General features: G+C 43.8%; 2 protein-coding genes across 3 annotated transcripts in view; both read left to right on the forward strand.

The window, feature by feature from the left end:
- urb1 (URB1 ribosome biogenesis homolog) overlaps nt 1-4,625 on the forward strand; it is a 70,426-nt gene extending 65,801 nt beyond the window's left edge. Inside the window, exons 36-38 of the mRNA XM_041877897.2 lie at nt 776-1,014; nt 3,437-4,051; nt 4,254-4,625. Coding sequence (XP_041733831.2) covers nt 776-1,014; nt 3,437-4,051; nt 4,254-4,495 — 1,096 coding nt within the window. The 3' untranslated portion in view covers nt 4,496-4,625. The remainder of the gene's footprint in view (nt 1-775; nt 1,015-3,436; nt 4,052-4,253) is intronic.
- A 4,652-nt stretch (nt 4,626-9,277) lies between these two features.
- LOC121567683 (SR-related and CTD-associated factor 4-like) overlaps nt 9,278-14,187 on the forward strand; it is a 48,891-nt gene continuing 43,981 nt past the window's right edge. For both annotated transcript variants that reach the window (XM_045218492.1, XM_045218490.1), the window contains exons 1-4: nt 9,278-9,450; nt 10,498-10,581; nt 10,775-10,819; nt 11,540-11,701. In XM_045218492.1, the coding sequence (XP_045074427.1) occupies nt 9,421-9,450; nt 10,498-10,581; nt 10,775-10,819; nt 11,540-11,701 (321 nt within the window). In that variant the 5' untranslated portion in view covers nt 9,278-9,420. The remainder of the gene's footprint in view (nt 9,451-10,497; nt 10,582-10,774; nt 10,820-11,539; nt 11,702-14,187) is intronic.

The raw sequence follows: 14,187 nt of genomic DNA on the forward strand, positions 1-14,187 counted from the left end.
CTCTCTTGGTAAATAGTGTGGTCTGCAGCTTATCATGAGGTATTAAAACTCAGGCGAGCAGAACCTCGAGACTTCCTCAATTTTAGTGATCACCTGTTAACAAAGACACACACCTCCCCCCTTGAGCCGATCGGTCCTGTCGTTCTGTCCTGCCGATGCACAGAAAAATCAACCTAGATGTGTATTATCCATGTTCCTGTTCAGCCACGACCCGGAGAAACATTAGGACATTACAGTTCTTCAGGTCCCGTTGATAGGATAGTCTGGAACGGAGCTCGTCCTGTTTGTTCTCCAGGTACGTTGGCCAATAGAAATGAGGGTAGAGGCGGGTTATTTACTCACCAACGTAGTTTCGTCATAGTGCCCGTCAGCCTCTCTTACGCCGTCACATCCTTTTCCGAGTTTAGGGGGTTAGAGTCTGGTCCGGGGTGAGCAGGATGTCCTGTGCCGCCGACTCGTTGAAGTAGAAATCTTAATCCGAGGTTAGTGATCACTGTTCTGATGTCCAGAAGCTCTTTTTTGGTCATAGGGAAACGATTGCGGAAACATTATGTACAAAAAAGTTACGATCAGCAAAACAAAACACACAAAATGGCAGAATTGGTCAGGAGCCCGTGAAACGGCAGCTATCCACTGGAGCGCCGTTCTTCTTCTCTTCTCCAGGCTGGTGAAGGCAGGTCAGCTGAGCCTCTGGCTCTGAGCTCCCTACTGCTGCATTGTGGGACAGCTCTGTTACCTCTCTCTCCTCCTCTCATAGCCCTCTTCTCTTCTCCAGGCTGGTGAAGGCAGGTCAGCTGAGCCTGTATCTCCAGACTCTGAGCTCCATCCTGCAGCATCGTGGGACAGCTCTGGGGGTCCACGGGGAGGCTGGCTGGCTGACCTTACGACCCCAGGCCATTTCCTCCCCAGACGCGCTCGCCCTCCTCCACCGCTGGAGCACGCTGACCCACAATGCACCTCTCCTCAGCCAGCTGCAGACCGTGGCGGAGAAACACAAAGTCAAGGAGCTGCTGGGTGAGATATGATGTAGTGCTACTACCAGAACCTTCCTCATGATCTGGCTTTTCTCTCTCTGAATTACCTGCTTTGACAATATGTTTTGGAGCACTGTTATTAAATCCCCTCATGACAGTAAACCATCCGTTCCCTTCCTAAAGTCAGAGGATGTGTGATAAACTTGATTTGCTCCATCTCAGATATGACCTTGCAGGGTTCGTACGGTCATGAAAATCCTGGAAAAGTAATGGAATTTTTAAATGGTATTTTCCAGGCCTGGAAACGTTTTGGAAAATGATAAAATCCCAAAGGTTTTGGAAAAGTCATGGAAATTAATTTAATAATTTCTGTTAATGTAATTTATTTTGTATTTTATAAATCAAATAAAAAATCTACATATTAGCCAGGATCAGAATGACACTAGCGCATCTGTGTTTTGCGCGCATCACCTGCATAGTATGAGAGGAGTCCGTTGCCAAGGAGATAGAGACAGTCGGACATTACATCAGCAGGTAGGCCTATAAAATATGATAGAGAACAGGTTAACCAGGTAGCCAATTCAAAACATATATTGAACCCTCTAGTTAACTGTTTAGCTACTATTAGCATGCATTAATGTTTTCGTCATGTCCCCAATAACTTTACACCGGCACCGACACTCGCAAATAAGGCCATACAAAGTTTATAAACTTTTTTGAACCTTTCATATGATTCATTTAAATGATTATTTTTGATGAAACGAACGATTCACTTTGCCATTGTATTAGTTGGGATTTGGTTCAATCGCAGTGAATCGAATAATGTGAATCAAAATAATAATTTGTGAATCGTGAACATTATTAACTTTAGGAAATAATTAGATTTAGCCTTTCTTTTGGATTATGTGGCTTTAAAACTTGTTTTGTAGATACTTCCAGTTGATTTGAGCATCCGATGTATGGGACATAGCAACTCAATAGGTGCTAGTCAGCCTGCAGAGTAAACACTTATAATATAGCTAAGATAAATATGACTAAACTAGAAAAAGGCATATAACATATCTGGTTGTAATGTTGCAATGTTTTGCATCAAGGGTGGTCAACCATCCTCCAGGAGAGCTAATGGGTGTGCAGGTTTTATTTGTATTCCAGTACCCCTCTAACAAACCACAACCGGACCTTGATAAAACTGGCTCTCTTTGAGCAGGGCTGGATCAAATGCCTGCACACCCAGCAGCTCTCCAGACTGAGGGCTGACCATGTGTTTTTTACAGTAGCCTAACAGGGGGGGTTGTCTTGCTCAACGACAGGAGATCGTACATGGGATCAGAGTTAATAATAATATTAATAAGCCATTTAGCCGACGCTTTTATCCAAAGCAACTTACAGTCATGCGTGCATACATTTTTGTGTATGGGTGGTCCCGGGGATCGAACCCACTACCCTGGCGTTACAAGCGCCGTGCTCTACCAGCTGAGCTACAGAGGACCACAGAGTTGATACCACATTACGCTGACTTTTCTATACAGCGCCCTCTGTAATTATTGGGACAGTGACACATTTTGTTGTTGTTTTGGCTCTGTACTCCAACACATGATAAAATGAGTGAGAAGGTTACAGATGCACATATATCATACCCCCAAGACATGCTAACCTCTCACCCATTACCATAACAGGGGAGGTTAGCATTTATTGGGGGGGGTATGATATTTGTGCGTCTAACTTTCTCGCTCATCATTATTCACAATTAATTCAGGACTATCCGTAACCATGGTAGCATCCACATTTAATGTAGAAGTGTTTAGAAAACATATTCTATTCTTATTTTAGATTTAAAAGTGACTCCAAAATGACACACTACATTATTTACCATTCATTTCTATTGGGCACAAAATAATCTGAAACACAACCAAAACAAACAGCAAATGCATCCAACAAGTTTGTAAAGCTTGATGTATTCATTGCGTGCTAGGAATATGGGGCCAAATACAAAACTTTTGACTACTTTAATACACATATACAGTAAGTGAATTTGTCCCAATACTTTTGGTCCCCTAAAATGGGGGGACTATGTACAAAAAGTAATTTCTTAACGGTTCATCCGATATGGAAGGAAATACCCTCAAATTAAAGCTGACAGTCTGCACTTTAAGATCATAGTCATTGTATAATTTCAAATCCAAAGTGCTGGAGTACAGAGCCAAAACAACAACATATGTGTCACTGTCCCAATAATTACGGAGGGCGCCGTATGTACGTAGAGACGCCGCCAGTTGTTGGTCATGGAAATGTGCTTAAAAGTCATGGAAAAGTCATGAAATTCCATCTGTCAAACTGTGCATGAACCTTGCCGTGACAAACCTCTGTACTGGCACTGGTCTCAGCTTGGCATTATTCACCCCCTAGTCCTTGTCAGTGACAGCAGAATCAACATGTCTGTCTGTGTTTCTGTACCTGCTCAGGGTCGGGCAGGGAGAAAGGCAGAGGGAGAGGCTGCTCTCTCCAGGCCCAGGCCCAGGCCCGCTCCAACTCCCGACCAAAGGAACAGGGGGAGGAAGGAGAGGCAGAGAGACGAGAGGAGGAAAAGACGACTCTGCTGGAGAAGTGTACCCCTCACCTCAGGAGTATCTTTACCCACTGGGAGCCGGTCTCCCCTGCCTGTCCCCCCTCTGACCCCCGAACCCCGACCTCCACCCCCCTGGCCAACACCACAGCCCACCTTCTCACCGGGTGGGTCCTGAGCTCCTTGGTAGAGGGAGCCTCCACCTACGAGGACAAAGGGACAGTCCACTTCCTCCGCTGGTTCCAGAAGACTGTCCTGCCTCACAGAGACATAGTGGACATGGTGGTGGCTGACCCTGTTATGAGACTGGACCTGCTCAGGCTCTACCACCAGGTCTGTGAGCCCCAGGCCCAGCCCCAGGCCCAGCCCTCTTCCTGGGTAGAGCACGTCCAGCTGTTCACCAACGTTATGACCCAGCTCCTGGAGGCCAGAGGCTGCGCTGAGAGTGGCCTGCACAGGGCCGTGCTCACCGCATGCGGCCTAGGAACACCATGTAATGACCAGACCACGAAGGGTAAGAGAGTTTATTTTACCGTAACAGGGGAAATTGCAGTGGTATAGAAAAACAACATAAGATATAGCTACAAATTCCCAGAAAAAAAAAGAAAAAATAAAGAGTTACATTGAAACCGGTTTGCATCACTTGTGTTGCTTTGGTCGTGTAAAAGGAAATGGCACATCTCATACGCTGTTGTTGTTCCTCTCCTGTCCTCCAGAAGGTCTGATGCTGCTGTCTCTGTACCTCCATGAGATATGGAGTGGAGCGAAGAGCCCAGAGGTGTTCCTGAGCCATGCAAGACTGGTGAATGAGATCCAGGGTTCTATGGGGACCGAGCGACAGAAGTCCAAACGACGCACCCAGACGCACACGGCCCTCGGGACCATCTGTAGTAACCTCCTCTCAGGACTGCAGTCTACTGTTGCACCAATAGGAGTTACAGAGTTGTGTCCCAAATGACACCCTAGTTAGGACACTACTTTTTGACCCGGGGGCCTCCGGTCAAAAAGTAGTGAACTACACTGAGTGTACAAATCATTAAGAACACCTGCTCTTTCCATGACATAGACTGGCCAGGCGAAAGCTATGATTCCTTATTGGATGTCACTTGTTAAATCCACTTAAAATCAGTGTAGATGAACGAGAGGAGACATGTTAAAGAAGGATTTTTAAGCCTTGAGACATGGATTGTGTATGTGTGCCATTCAGAGGGTGAATGGGCAAGACAAAAGATTTAAGTGCCTTTGAACGGGGTATGGTAGAAGGTGCCAGGTGCACCGGTTTGTAACACTGTTGGGTTTTTCACGCTCAACAGTTTCCCGTGTGTATCAAGAATGGTCCACCACCCAAAGGACATCCAGCCAACTGTGGGAAGCATTGGAGTCATCATGGGCCAGTATCCCTGTGGAACGCTTTCGTCACCTTTTTAGAGTCCATGTCCCGAAGGAATTGAGGCTGTTCTGATGGCAAAAGGGGGTGCAACTCAATATTAGGAAGGTGTTCCTAATGTTTTGTACACTCAGTGTATATGGGGAATAGAGAACAGTTCCATACAGAGTTGAGATAAGTGTGCACAACTCAGTTTCGTGCAAATCATTAATTTACGTTAGTTAGAGAGAAATTTGTGTGGATCTCAAGTCAGAATACAGCCATGTATGCGTACTTGTACACATTTGAAAAAACTGTGTTCACTCATAATATGGAGGCCTCATTATTTTGCATCTGAATTTTCTAAAAGAGGTTGTGTGTTTTGTATGTAAATCATTAAATTAATTTAATTTTTTTTGTTCATCTTCTGTTCAAAACATTCACTTCTCTTTTATAAAATGTTGTAAAACTATTTTGGTGTGGTCTTGTATTTGAATATAAACATATGAATCCCACTTTTGTAACCAGGTTATTACATTGTAGGTAGTCAATAATAATAATAATAATAATATGCCATTTAGCAGACGCTTTTATCCAAAGCGACTTACAGTCATGCGTGCATACATTTTTACGTATGGGTGGTCCCGGGGATCGAACCCACTACCCTGGTGTTACAAGCGCCATGCTCTACAATGTTACATACAGCTGCTTATAATAGTTATGAAGAGTTCACAACTTCCAACAGACCATATCAGACCCAAATGCAATATCCTGCCAATGTGTCCTTGAGGCCCTGGCTGCCCTCTGCTCCAACCTGTGTGTATGTACATTACCGGTCAAAAGTTTTAGAACACCTACCCATTCAAGGGTTTTTCTTTTATTTTTAGTATTTTCTACATTGTAGAATAATAGCGAAGACATCAAAAACTATGAAATAACACATATGGAATCATGTAGTAACCAAAAAAGTGTTAAACAAATCAAAATGCCTTGATGACAGCTTTGCACACTTTTGGCATTCTCTCAACCAGCTTCACCTGGAATGCTTTTCCAACAGTCTTGAAGGAGTTCCCACATATGCTGAGCACTTGTTGGCTGCTTTTCCTTCACTCTGCGGTCCGACTCATCCCAAACCATCTCAATTTGGTTGAGGTCGGGGGATTGTGGAGGCCAGGTCATCTGATGCAGCACTCCATCACTCTCCTTCTTGGTAAAATAGCCCATACGCAGCCTGGAGGTGTGTTGGGTCATTGTCCTGCTGAAAAACAAATGATAGTCCCACTAAGCCCAAACCAGATGGGATGGCGTATCGCTGCAGAATGCTGTGGTAGCCATGCTGGTTAAGTGTGCCTTGAATTCTAAATAAATCACAGACAGTGTCACCAGCAAAGCACCCCCACACCATAACACCTCCTCCTCCATGCTTTAAGGTGGGAACTACACATGCGGAGATTATCCGTTCACCCACACCGCGTCTCACAAAGACACAGCGGTTGGAACCAAAAATCTCAAATTTGGACTCCAGACCAAAGGACAGATTTCCACCGGTCTAATGTCCATTGCTCGTGTTTCTTGGCCCAAGCAAATCTCTTATTATTATTGATGTCCTTTAGTAGTGGTTTCTTTGCAGCAATTCGACCATGAAGGCCTGATACACACAGTCTCCTCTGAACAGTTGATGTTGAGATGTGTCTGTTACTTGAACTCTGTGATTATTTGGGCTGCAATTTCTGAGGTTGGTAACTCTAATGAACTTATCCTCTGTAGCAGAGGTAACTCTGGGTCTTCCTTTCCTGTGGCGGTCCTCATGAGAGCCAGTTTCATCATAGCGCCTGATGGTTTTTGCGACTGCACATGAAGAAACTTTCAATTTTCCGTATTGACTGACCTTCATGTCTTAAAGTAATGATGGACTGTCATTTCTCTTTGCTTATTTGAGCTGTTCTTGCCATAATATGGACTTGGTCTTTAACCAAATAGGGCTATCTTTTGTATACCCCCCCCCCACACACACACATTGTCACAACACAACTGATTGGCTCAAACGCATTAAGAAGGAAAGAAATTCCACAAATTAACTTTTAAGAAGGCACACCTGTTGATTGAAATGCATTCCAGGTGACTACCTCATGAAGCTGGTTGAGAGAATGCCAAGAGTGTGCAAAGTTGTCATCAAGGCAAAGGGTAGCTACTTTGAAGAATCTCAAATATAAAATAGATTTTGATTTGTTCAACACTTTTTTTGGTTACTACATGATTCCTTATGTGTTATTTCATAGTTTTGATGTCTTCACTATTATTCTACAATGTAGAAAATAGTAAAAATAAAGAAAAACCCTTGAATGAGTAGGTGTTCTAAAACTTTTGACTGGTAGTGTGTGTCTTTCAGAGGGGTTGGGATAAAGCAGAAGGATTCTCCATCAGGCAGAATTGGATCTAGGGTCCCTCCACGATTTCTTGGACTTTTTGGAGCTGTGAGCTCTGCACAGAAAATACAATAAATAGCATTAAACAAGTGCAAGTATGAAACTCTTTGGTTTTCCCATCAGTGAGTCCTAACAATTAGCTTTATCACCCTTTCAGATTCAGAGCATCATAACGTCTGTCTGTAAAACATGACCTGAAATACACTGTACTGAGGAACTTGATGGAATGAGACTCAAAGGAACACTTACTTGGGTAGATTGACTGAACGGGACATGAAAGTCAAAATGACAAACAGGAATCCCACAAAAGCAGCCAGACTGATCCAGAATATGATCACTATCAGGTCTGAAAGGGGTAGAAGAGGGACAATGTTAGTTAGTATTGCTGCGTTACACTAAGTATTTGTCCCAAATGGCTTCCTAATCCCTATATAGTGCACTACTTTTGACCAGTATAGTTTGCTACTTATGGACCCTGGTCAAAAGTAGTGCACTATATAGGGAATATGGGGCCATTCGGGACGCGCTGCTGCACACTAAGAGACTATGGTAAAATAAAGCCTTTTCAATACTCACACTTGTTATATTTCAGTTTGCGCTCGTCCACTGGTATTGGGTCTAGGTAATCGTAGTAATATTCCCACTCGTATCTCCACGAGTCCTGTGAGGAGTTAGTGGAGTTCGTCATCCTCATGGTCAGTAGTGTGGGAATGCCTTTCCTTTCAAAGATTTATGGTGCTCTCTCCCTCCCTCGCGCCTGCCCTCTCTCCCTCTCTCTCTCTCTCTCAATTCAATTTAAGGGGCATTCTTGGCATGGGAAACATATGTTTACATTGGCAAAGCAAGTGAAATGGATAATAAACTAAAGTGAAATAAACAATAAATAGGAAAATAACAGTAAACATTAAACTCACACAAGTTCCAAAAGGATAAAGACATTTCAAATGTCATATTATGTCTATATACAGTGTTGTAACGATCTCTCTCTCTCTCTCAAACCGAGATCATGATAAAACATTAAAAAAACAAGGGACTGTTATGTATCGATCAGATCTCAACTTTTCATAAAAAGTAAAACCATGGGTGGCTCATAGAAATAGATTCTAGATTATATTTATATGGGATGGTTTAGCTTGGGTTTGTGAAGTGTCATTTAATTTTCAATTTTTCTTTGTACAGCTTTCTTGTGTTGTTGTCGGCTACCCTTGAAATCCACATCGATCTTTATGATTAGAATAATTGAGTTTACTGTAAATTATCAATTTATCATCACCATTCTCAATTTGTGATAAACTCTTGAATATTTTGCTGACCCCACTGCTCACCCCTGTGGGGTGTCATTGCAGCAATCCCGTCCTCTTCTAGTCTCTCTCGCGAGAATTTGGTTCTGCGTTCCAAGACGTTTTTCCCTCGGAAATGTTTTGGCCACAGATAGAACAATGCACCAGATATTTCATCGGATGTATAAATGTGAAGCATCCGGTTGGCGTTTTCACTCACTACCAAATATGGTGGTGAGAGGAAGCCCAGTGGCCGACAGCGGGAGATGGAGCGAAATTGATTTTGGCCGATATTCTGCTAATTTTCTCATCGATTAAACATTTGATCTCCATACAGTTTTCTGTTTGTAAAATTAGAATCTGTAACAAACCGAGTGGACTGCGTTTTGTAGAATTTACCCCTTTGCCAAAGTTTCAAAAAAAATTGCGTTGTTTAGGAGTGCAGGGGCGAATTGAGTTATTTTACACGCGCGCTTCATAGAGTTGGCGTTCCCTAACGGAAATATGCAAATAAATGATACAACGCGCCAATAGGATCTCACTAGCTCGTGCTTGGCCCCGCTCACTTCCTTGCTTGGCTCTGCCCACTATGCTTCATTTGCTCCCGTTGGAAACGACAGGCTGTGTTCTATCTTGGGTTAGTTATAAATATCTTTGTTTTGGCCATACCTGTTATCGACAAGCGGATACACGGGGTAGCAACGAGAGCGGATGTTTGCTACGCTACGAATATATAAACATAGCTAGCTAGCTAAGTCACCAAGTATTATTCACTTAAAAGGATAATTTATCGGCACGTCAACAAATAAGTATGGATTCCGTCAACGCTTTCAACTTGGAGGTAAAACATGAAGCTGTCTTTGTAGCTGTCGGTTTCGGTTAGCTAACTACGTCGCTATCAAGCCAGCTAACCCAGAGGCAGAGATATCTCTGCTGGCTAACCAAGTGTCGGTGTAGCTAGCTAGTTATCTGGCCAAATATGTCCTAATTTAGCCAACTGTGTACCATGTTACTAAAACGATCTAGCCCACTAGAAGGACAATGTTTTAATTTAATAGCAAATCATACGTTAACTAGCTGCTACCCACTTGTGACCTTTCCAATCAACAACTCAAACATGGCTAGCTAGCTAGCTAAAAGCTATCATGCCAGATGGCGAACTTTGTTTTTTCTTGTTCACCTAAGATGGAGCATCAGCCTCAGAGTATTGTTGCTGGTCTCCCATCATTAATGCACACACCATGCCAGAAACAGCTGCGATAATATGAACTTTATTGCACTGCCAGATTTCTGTTTTGTTGGGTTGATAGGGCCGGCCTGTATTAGCAAATAAGCCAATGGTTCCTAATTGAGCTAACTAACTAGTTGGCTACAGTAGCTAGTTAACTGCTATGTGGTGGTTTCGTTAAAGGAAGTGCAGCACATGGTTATGTAACTATAAGCTTGGTAACGTTAGTTGGCCAGTTGTTTTATATGTACAAAATTATTTGTCTAAATAAAAACTATTTGTGAATATAACTGAAGTGTTGTGGGGTAACTAGCGTTATTCTAGGTAAGTAGCTGTTTTCCTCTTGCAGGTGATTTATAGTAGCCAGTTAGATTCCTGGTAACAGTTACTTTTTAAGCCTTCTAAAATATGGCAGCATGACTTTTCATCATTCTCCATGTTGTACATGTTTGCCTGTACATGCACCATGTGTTCAAATGTAGATGCATCAGTGTTTTTTCAATTAACGTTATCTGTCTACCCTCACTCCCTCAGCTTTGGTGTAACCGTGCTTGTAATATAAAACACAAATGTGAATTTTGGATGATTTAATGTGGACCGGATTAGATGACCTTGTTTAGGTGCTAGCTAAAGCTATTCTTCGTTTTCTTCTAACTGAAGTTATTCGCCATGATTGACATGAAGCCTCCAATATCACGAGCAAAGATGATGTCAGTCACTAAATCAGCAATAAAGGCGATCAAGGTAGGTTAGAGCAACGTGTGTGTGACCCTGTGTATACTGTATAAGGAGCACTGTACTGTTAACTTATCAGATGAGTGTCTCATTGAAAATGAAATACTGGTGAAGTAATTTTTCTGATGCTTTAATGTGACCTTGTATAAATTCACACCATGAAACATTTTTAATCTTGTTTCCGTTTCATGTCCCCTCTCAGCTATACAAGCATGTCGTCCAGATTGTGGAGAAGTTCATCAAGAAGGTAAGTCATGGGAAAAACAACCCATGGAACTATTATCAAGAGTGGTTGGCTTTGCTTTCAGACAATGCCAATAGCCTGAAAGTGACCGCATGCTGCCCATCCGGAACAGTTACTGCATATTTTGTGACGTGTTTTGTTTTGGTCTTTAGTAAAGTAATTGTTTTGGCTGTTTTCGCGCGCACGTTTTTTCTCTCGAGGCAAGCCGAAGTCTACGCCCCTTCGTCAGTGATTGGTCAACAGTAGGGATTCTTAATGAAGTGATTGACATTCAACGAGAGACAAATGTTTCATTCACATGTATTCACTTGAAATACCGCACAAAACATCTTAGTTGGATGTAAAATTGCGCGATTAAGATCTCCTCTGCAAAAATGTAAACTAATTACATATTTCTTGAGTTGTCTTCGATTAATTCTGACTATTTTGAGGAAGTGTATACTGGCTATGGCATCTCAAGATGGACAAACAGTACTATTGCTGCTTTTTTTCTTATTTTTCAAGCGAGTATGCGAGCAAACTCATTCGGTTTGCCTATAGGCATCAGCCGAACCAAAGCATGTAGAAGGCTTTAGTCTTGGAAACCATAAAACAAAATCATACGTTTTTACCCTTTTATAAAATGGTTATAAAACATTTAATGTTTTTACCCTTATTGTAATTTGTAGACCAATGATAAGGTGAAATACCAGTGATAATAACATCTGAGACCTCTTCCTCCAGTGTAAGCCAGAGCTGAAGGTTCCCGGCCTATACGTGGTGGACTCCATAGTCCGACAGTCACGACACCAGTTTGGAGTGGACAAGGACGTCTATGGACCCAGGTTCCAAAAGAACTTCACCCCGACCTTCCAGAACCTCTACCTCTGTCCACACGATGACAAGGTAGGGTTATTACTGTAGATGTTTCTTTATTGGTGTTTCACCAAGGCAGGGACGCACATTTTTAGATTCTAGCACTAAATCAAATCAAATCAAATTTTATTGGTCACATGCGCCGAATACAACAGGTGCAGACATTACAGTGAAATGCTTACTTACAGCCCTTAACCAACAGTGCATTTATTTTAAACAAAAAAGTAAAAATAAAACAACAACAACAAAAAAAAAGTGTTGAGAAAAAAAAGAGCAGAAGTAAAATAAAGTGACAGTAGGGAGGCTATATATACAGGGGGGTACCGTTGCAGAGTCAATGTGCGGGGGCACCGGCTAGTTGAGGTAGTTGAGGTAATATGTACATGTGGGTAGAGTTAAAGTGACTATGCATAAATAATTAACAGAGTAGCAGCAGCGTAAAAAGGATGGGGTGGGGGGGCAGTGCAAATAGTCCGGGTAGCCATGATTAGCTGTTCAGGAGTCTTATGGCTTGGGGGTAGAAGCTGTTGAGAAGTATTTTGGACCTAGACTTGGCACTCCGGTACCGCTTGCCGTGCGGTAGCAGAGAGAACAGTCTATGACTAGGGTGGCTGGAGTCTTTGACAATTTTGAGGGCCTTCCTCTGACACCGCCTGGTATAGAGGTCCTGGATGGCAGGAAGCTTTGCCCCAGTGATGTACTGGGCCGTACGCACTACCCTCTGTAGTGCCTTGCGGTCAGAGGCCAAGCAGTTGCCATACCAGGCGGTGATGCAACCAGTCAGGATGCTCTCGATGGTGCAGCTGTAGAATTTTTTGAGGATCTGAGGACCCCATGCCAAATCTTTTTAGTCTCCTGAGGGGGAATAGGCTTTGTCGTGCCCTCTTCACGACTGTCTTGGTGTGTTTGGACCATGATAGTTCGTTGGTGATGTGGACACCAAGGAACTTGAAACACTCAACCTGTTCCACTACAGCCCCGTCGATGAGAATGGGGGCGTGCTCAGTCCTCTTTTTTTTCCTGTAGTCCACAATCATCTCCTTTGTCTTGGTCACGTTGAGGGAGAGGTTGTTGTCCTGGCACCACACGGCCAGATCTCTGACCTCCTCCCTATAGGCTGTCTCATCGTTGTCGGTGATCAGGCCTACCACTGTTGTGTCGTCGGCAAACTTAATGATGGTGTTGGAGTCGTGCCTGGCCATGCAGTCATGGGTGAACAGAGAGTACAGGAGGGGACTGAGCACGCACCCCTGAGGGGCCCCCGTGTTGACGATCAGTGTGGCAGATGTGTTGTTACCTACCCCTTACCACCTGGGGGCGGCCCGTCAGGAAGTCCAGGATCCAGTTGCAGAGGGAGGTGTTTAGTCCCAGGATCCTTAGCTTAGTGATGAGCTTAGAGGGCACTATGGTGTTGAATGCTGAGCTGTAGTCAATGAATAGCATTCTCACGTAGGTGTTCCTCTTGTCCATGTGGGGAAAGGGCAGTGTGGAGTGCAATAGAGATTGCATCATCTGTGGATCTGTTGGGGCGGTATGCAAATTGGAGTGGGTCTAGGGTTTCTGGGATAATGTTGTTGATGTGAGCCATGACCAGCCTTTCAAAGCACTTCATGGCTACAGACGTCAGTGCTACGGGTCGGTAGTCATTTAGGCAGGTTATCTTAGAGTCCTTGGGCACGGGGACTATGGTGGTCTGCTTGAAACATGTTGGTATTACAGACTCAGTCAGGGACATGTTGAAAATGTCAGTGAAGACACTTGCCAGTTGGTCAGCACATGCTCGGAGTACACGTCCTGGTAATCCGTCTGGCCCTGCGGCCTTGTGAATGTTGACCTGCTTAAAAGTCTTACTCACATCGGCTACGGAGAGCGTGATCACATAGTCATCCGGAACAGCTGGTGCTCTCATGCATGCTTCAGTGTTGCTTGCCTCGAAGCGAGCATAGAAGTGGTTTAGCTCGTCTGGTAGGCTTGTGTCACTGGGCAGCTCGCGGCTGTGCTTCCCTTTGTAGTCTGTAATAGTTTTCAAGCCCTGCCACATCCGACGAGCGTCAGAGCCAGTGTAGTACGATTCAATCTTAGACCTGTATTGACTCTTTGCCTGTTTGATGGTTCGTCGGAGGTCATAGCGGGATTTCTTATAAGCGTCCGGGTTAGAGTCCCGTTCCTTGAAAGCGGCAGCTCTACCCTTTAGCTCAGTGCGGATGTTTCCTGTAATCCATGGCTTCTGGTTGGGGTATGTACGTACGGTCGCTGTGGGGACGACATCATCGATGCACTTATTGATGAAGCCAGTGACTGATGTGGTGTACTCCTCAATGCTGTCTGAAGAATCCCGGAACATGTTCCAGTCTGTGCTAGCAAAACAGTCCTGTAGCTTAGCATCTGCGTCATCTGACCACTTTTTTATTAACCGAGTCACTGGTGCTTCCTGCTTTAGTTTTTGCTTATAAGCAGGAATCAGGAGGATAGAGTTATGGTCAGATTTGCCAAATGGAGGGCGAGGGAGAGCTTTG

This window comes from Coregonus clupeaformis, chromosome 6 (assembly GCF_020615455.1).
Source record: "Coregonus clupeaformis isolate EN_2021a chromosome 6, ASM2061545v1, whole genome shotgun sequence".
In the NCBI taxonomy this organism is placed as follows: Eukaryota; Metazoa; Chordata; class Actinopteri; order Salmoniformes; family Salmonidae; genus Coregonus; species Coregonus clupeaformis.